Below are 6,451 nucleotides of genomic sequence, written 5' to 3'. Positions count from 1 at the left end.
AAGATGTTGGACGTATCTGAGAAAATATTTCAAGGTACTGGATACACCTTAACTCTTAAGAAAAATCATCTTTCTTTTTTAGTAAGTGTCTAACAATGAGAACAATGATAATAATATTCTTATCAACACCAACTACACAAATATTATCTAAACATTTTGTGACAAAAATAGTGACGAGAAAATTTTGTCACTTCAAATTTTTTGATAAAAATTAATAACAAAAATTGCCAAAAATTTTATGATAGAACTTAGTGACAACAAAATTTTCGTCGCTAAAATTTTAGTGACATAATCATCAATGAATTAGTGACAAAATTTAATAAAAAATATATTTACAAGGCTAATCAGTCGTTAAATTCTTCAATATTCCATGAATAATTTAGTAAATCCTTTGATAACCCGTCAACAAATTTTGCGACATGATTTTTGTCAGTAATCCATCGAAATTTAATTGTGAAAATTTTTTCATCACTAATTTTTATAAGCTACTCCTCTGGTCCTTAATATAGAACCTAACTGTTGAGTTAATTTTGGTCATAAATATAAGACCTATTTATCATATTTATCATTTTTTCTCTTAAATTACTCTTATAGATACTTCCTCAACCATAATCAAGTAAAAGAGGGAAGGAGGATATTAAGAAAGATGATTATGATATTTTAGAAAAAACACTTCATATTTCTTATAATTAACCAACCTATCTAACTTTCTTAATCTAATCAAATTAAAGTTAAATATGTCTTATATTAAGGATCGAAAGAGTATTTTTTTAGCCATGATAAAGAGGTTAATGAGGAAGTCTCGTCACCTTAACTTCATACGCTGCATGGAATCTACGAATTTCACGTTGGAGAGCATCACAAGTATTATGAGATTTATGAGTTCAATTATCTCTCTGTTATTAGGCTAGTCTCTTATAAACAGACTTTTTCATGTTATCGCATTGGTGGTCCAAACCGGTTTTACCTTTATATTATCATATGAACTTGAATATTGAGGTAAGCTTATTGGCCTTGGGCTAGCTTGATAATTCGGTACGTCCAACCTGAGACCGAACCAAATGAACCATATAGGTCCAAGTTGGGCGAAAAATCACATTTGTTGAGAAAAATTTTCGTTTTGTTAAGAGGATTCAATTTTTATCCTGGGGTGCGTAATATTAGAAAGTCATCACTAAATATATATAATACTATGTGATCTTACCTTGTATAACATCACTCAAATACACCAAAACTATGTACTTCTAAAACATAATACTACCTCCAATATTTAATATAAGAACTTGTTTGACTTTTAATTTGGTCATAAATATAAGACCCAAATCCATATTGTTTATCATATTTATTTATTTTTCTCAAGATATTTCTTGTAGTAGTTGCATATGTTAAAATATTTTTACTAATACATATGATTAGAAAGGATATTTTAGGAAAGACAATGTCTATTTATTACAAATAATTAATTTAATTAATTTTTTTAATTTACTCGAATTAGTCAATTAACTCTTATATTAAGAATGAGAGATAATAATACTTTATTTTATACATTAAAATCTTATGTAATGCATACAAAGAAATCCTTAAGAAAAGGTTTCTAAGATTCATGCTTGATACAAAAATATTATTATGCTTTCATAAAGGTTCATTAGGTTGTTATTTTGCAAAAGTTTCATGATATTAAGAATTTTTAAGTCTCATAATATATTGGGAAAATGACAAGAAAATGACTGTTGAATTCTGAAATGACAAAATGGGCATGTAAATTACTGAAATGACAAAATGGGCATGGGGATATCAATGACTCAATGTGGAATTTGGATAATTCGCCAAAAAGACTGAAATGCCCTTGAACCAGTCTGAAGACATGAAGAACGAACACATGACACGTAATAGCAGAAGAGAGAGCTCAGAAACTGAAAACGCAGCTGGAGCAAAGTCGAACACTGAGAAGACGAAAAAGGTAAGGAAAAGTTCTCCTAAAATGCTCTTATCTACTCTTCCAACTTTCACCATTCTACAAATATGATTTATTACGGTGGAATTGCTTTGTAGGCAACTTAGTTTGTAGTGAGAGAGGGGTTGAATGTGGGTATTACATAAGAAAGTGGAGCTTAACAATGTGCTTGGGTTTTCAAGTCGGTTTACTGGTGCATGGTCTAATGGGGATGGGTTTATGAGTGTAGATGGTTTAAATGAAGAATCTGACCAGGATGAGAGAGTGATACATCGGAAATGGAAAAATGGTGGGAACTGATAACGTGGGCATGAAGTTTGAGGGCTAACAGTAAGCATGAGGTGGTCAGTGTTGTTAAATTCATTATTGGAATTGTGAAATCCCATATTTAAGTTGTCAATACAGCAAGTGTGTGTGTGCGTTTTTTGGGTGTTGCATTTTTTGTGAAATCCTAAGAAAAGTTTCGAAATCCTAATAAATGAAATTGATTATTGGGGAACTAAAATATTGATTTATGCTTCTCTGGTATAGGTTAGGTAGCTTTGATGACATCTAACATTAGGTCAAGATCTTCAAAGCGTCTTCCTTGTTACTTTCATGTGGGTGGGAACTTTGTAGAAAATGGTGATGGTGAAGTTAAGTACTATGGTGGAACTGTCAGGGTAAGAGTGATAAAGGAGGGTATAAGGCTTGAAGATTTGAGGGTTATGATAGGAGAATGGTTTGGTGTAGATAGTAATGGTTGCGACATTAAATACACATTGGGCTTTAATGATAGTATATTGATAGATCTTATTGATGATGATGAAGTTGACAACCTATTTGAGTATAATGATAGTAATGCACATGTTTACGTAGTAGCTAAAGGTAATGAGAACACAGAGGAAGAAGTGGCTGATCGAAACAGGTAAGTCACAAGTTTCTGGTTATGGAAGTTGTTAATTGCCATAATGTTGTTGTCAATATCATAACAAATGTTGTAATTATACATGCAGCATGTCAAAATTGTCAGGATTGTCACAGCAAAATGATGAGCCAATGATTCAGGATGCTGTTGAATGTGTGAATTACATAGCAGCTGAAAATGTTTTCAGCCTGCCATATGCAGTAGAGAGTGCACCAACGCCTTTACCAGGGATGAATTCCCTGAAATGGAAGACAATATTGTTAGGATTGAGGCAGGCTTTTTCAGATGCGGATGATTTCAAGAAGAAACTACACAAATTCAACATTGCAAACAAATTTGAGTATAAATATGTGAAGAATTCTAATGCTCATATATATGTCAAATGCAATGTTAAAGGTTGTCCATGGAGGATCAGTGTGAGAGCAGCTGGAAAGAGTACTCCAGCATTTTTACGTGTAACGACATTCAAAAATGAGCATGCTCATAATGCCCAAGACAATCTTTACGTGACAGATGGTGGATCAGCTAGCTTGACATCATCAATTATAATTGAAGAGGTTAGGGATCACATAGACATGCGTCCAAATGATATAAAAAAGAGGTTGCAAAGAGATTATGGTGTGAAGTTGACATACAACCAAGCATACAGGGCCAAGGAAAAAGCGTTGGAGGACATAGATGGCAAACCTGATCAAACTTACATGCTTATTCCATGGATATGTGATCGATTGAAGGAAACCGATGACAAAACAGTGGCAAAATGGGTGGCTGCAAGGAACAACAGATTTGAGCGTGTATTCATAGCCTATAGGTGTTGTATAGAGGGTTTTATTGCTGGTGCTAGACATGTACTGTATATTGATGGAAGTCATTTAAGTGGACCGTATAAGGGGACACTACTTTCTGCGTCGGATTATGATGCGAACAATGAATTATTACCTTTTGCCACTACGATTGTGAAGGGAGAGACACTTGAGGATTGGATATGGTTCTTACATATGATTAAGGAGATAGTTAGGTTAATACAATTAACAATTATTTCAGACCGACACACAATGCAATTATAGGCGTTGTGCAAGTAATATTTGGAGGTGAGCAACACGCGTACTGTTACAGACATGTTAAGAAGAATTTCAGTACATAAATGATCAAGTTAAATAGAGGAAAAAGGAAGACAAGTGGCAACACAAGGGAGGATGGACTGCATTTCCTAGATTCTATTGCATATGCAAGGCTTGACATAGAGTTTGATCAAGCAATGGATAACATAAGACACTTCAATTCCCAATTATTTGAATGGCTTGTCAATCATGGTGATATTCACAAGTGGGTCTTAAGCAAGTTCCCTTTTAAGCGATGGGACAACATAACAACAAACCTTGCGGAGTCATTCAATGCGTGGATGTTGAAGGAGAGAAGATATAAGTTGCCCAACTTATACATGAGCATCGTGAAAAAGTAGCCAAAAAGATATATGCAACAAGCATGGCAATAAGCAAATGGAAGAATGGTGTAGGCCCAAGTACAAATGCAACATTGATGGAAAATGTGGTGAGATCTGCATGGATGTTAAGTGTTCCTTATGGAAGGGGGAGGGTGTGTATCCATACAGCAAAAAGAGCCATTAATGTTGATCTTGAAAAAGGTGAATATAGCTGTGCAGCTTGGCAAATGTTAGGCATCCTATGCCCTCATGCATGTGCAACTATCAAGGCCTTGAATTGCAATGTGTATGATTTTGTTGAAGAATGCTACAAGATTACGTTCCAACAAAAGATTTATGGTAGGATGATAACTCCAGTGGTGACAATTGACATGCCAAATCCTAAAAACTATTGGCTGCAAGATATAGCAAGTCAAGTGTTTTTGGCACCAGCTTTGACTAGTCAACCGCTTGGAAGGCCTAGGATAAATAGGCGAGAGTCGCAGTTTCAAAACAAAAAGGTGTACCATTGTAGCACATGCCAGCAAGTTGGTCGCACAAGAAGAACATGCAAGAATCCAAACTCAACTTAAGGTTTGATATCAATAACAATAGGGGTAATTTTTTTTTGATAGGAATGGAATGACTCTTGAACCCTTTTTAATTTTTTTGGGAGAAGGGTTGATAGGGAGGCTATCTTTTTTGTAAATGATGTTAACTGGACAAGATATGTTCTGTAATCTGAATGATAAGAAAACATTAGGCGGTGGGTTAATACTAATGTCAACTTGTCATTTGGATATCAGTTATGTAGCTTCTGTCATGGGCCTACTGGTTTTTGGTAAATATTATCACTTCAGTAGTCAATTCCTTTACAGATGTAGTAAAGTCTGAATGTTAATGTAAAAATCCTATGATGGGTAGGCTATCTTTTTTGTAAATGATATTCACTGGGTAGGATATATTTTGTAATCTGAATGACAAGGAAACATTAGGTGGTGGGTTAATCTTAATGTTAACTTATCATTTGAATATAAGTTATGTAGCTTCTATGATGGGCCTACTGGTTTTTGGTAAATAGTGTCACTTTAGTGGTCAATTACATTACACATATAGTAAAGTCTGAATGTTAATGTAAACATCCTATGATGCTCTTCAAGTGTACTTCTATGCTATTTTGTCAACACAAGTGACCTTTTGTTTAATGCACTCGAGGGAGATGGTGGAAGTTGCCAATGGGTATGACTGGAGTGGTTAATATCATCAACGATGTTGTTATTCACATTACCAATGTTGTTATTATCATTTCCGGGATAGTGAAACTCCCTGAAAATATGTGTTACTTGACTTTGAAATAAAGGAAGTGGGAGTGGAAAAAGCAGAGTGGTAAATATCATCACTAAAGTTGCATTTAAGATTTCCAATGTTGTTATTATCATTACGGGGGTAGTGAAATTTCGTGAACAATTTGATGCGTGGGTTTGAATTAAAGAAACCGGATATGGGAAAAGCAGAGTGGTAAATCGCATTAGTGAAGTTGCAATTAAGACTTCAAATGTTGTCATTATGATTACGGGGGTAGTGATATTCCTTGAATAATTTGATGCGTGGGTTTGACATTAAGGTGGAAAAGGAAAAAGCAGAGTGGTAAATATCATTACTAAAGTTGCAATTAATATTTCTAATGTTGTTATTATCATTACGGGGGTAGTGAAATTTCATGAACAATTTGATGCGTGGGTTTGAATTAAAGGAACCGGAAATGGGAAAAGCAGAGTGGCAAATCGCATTAGTGAAGTTGCAATAAAGACTTCAAATATTGTCATTATGATTATGGGGGTAGTGATATTCCCTGAACAATTTGATGCGTGGGTTTGAAATTAAGGTGGAAAAGGAAAAAGCAGAGTGGTAAATATCATCACTAAAGTTGCAATTAATATTTCCGATGTTGTTATTATCATTACGGGGGTAGTGAAATTTCGTGAACAATTTGATGTGTGGGTTTGAATTAAAGGAACCAAAAATGGAAAAAACAGACTGGTAAATATCATTACTGAAGTTGCAATTAAGATTTACAATTTCATATATGGGTTTAGAACATGAGGATGTAAATGGGAAAACCGTAGTGGTAAATCTCATTACTATAGTTACAATTTACATTAACAAT

At 34.2% G+C, this 6,451-nt stretch overlaps 2 protein-coding genes across 2 annotated transcripts; both read left to right on the top strand.

The window, feature by feature from the left end:
* The first annotated feature begins 1,840 nt into the window (after positions 1-1,840).
* Positions 1,841-4,323, top strand: LOC114714806 (uncharacterized). The gene is made up of 4 exons (XM_028899576.1): positions 1,841-1,960; positions 2,491-2,861; positions 2,950-3,849; positions 4,095-4,323. Exons 1-4 carry the CDS (start codon positions 1,841-1,843, stop codon positions 4,321-4,323), a joined length of 1,620 nt encoding a protein of 539 aa, XP_028755409.1.
* Positions 4,324-4,346: 23 nt separating this feature from the next.
* Positions 4,347-4,877, top strand: LOC114714805 (uncharacterized). Its single transcript, XM_028899575.1, has one exon. It carries the CDS (start codon positions 4,347-4,349, stop codon positions 4,875-4,877), a length of 531 nt encoding a protein of 176 aa, XP_028755408.1.
* Positions 4,878-6,451: the final 1,574 nt, after the last annotated feature.

Source organism: Neltuma alba, unplaced genomic scaffold, assembly GCF_004799145.2.
Source record: "Neltuma alba isolate B1F8T4 unplaced genomic scaffold, ASM479914v2 tig00011543_pilon, whole genome shotgun sequence".
Classification (NCBI taxonomy): Eukaryota; Viridiplantae; Streptophyta; class Magnoliopsida; order Fabales; family Fabaceae; genus Neltuma; species Neltuma alba.
The sequence above is the reverse complement of the archived record's forward strand: the minus strand, read 5'-3'. Positions and strand labels throughout refer to the sequence as shown.

What these genes read in the sequence shown, in the direction of transcription:
- LOC114714806 (XM_028899576.1), top strand. Translation starts at nt 1,841, where the DNA reads ATGCCCTTGAACCAGTCTGAAGACATGAAGAACGAACACATGACACGT. An exon ending in GAAGTGGCTGATCGAAACAG is followed by an intron (nt 2,862 to 2,949) that starts GTAAGTCACAAG and finishes TTATACATGCAG; the next exon opens with CATGTCAAAATTGTCAGGAT. An exon ending in ACACTTGAGGATTGGATATG is followed by an intron (nt 3,850 to 4,094) that starts GTTCTTACATAT and finishes TGCATATGCAAG; the next exon opens with GCTTGACATAGAGTTTGATC.
- LOC114714805 (XM_028899575.1), top strand. Translation starts at nt 4,347, where the DNA reads ATGGCAATAAGCAAATGGAAGAATGGTGTAGGCCCAAGTACAAATGCA.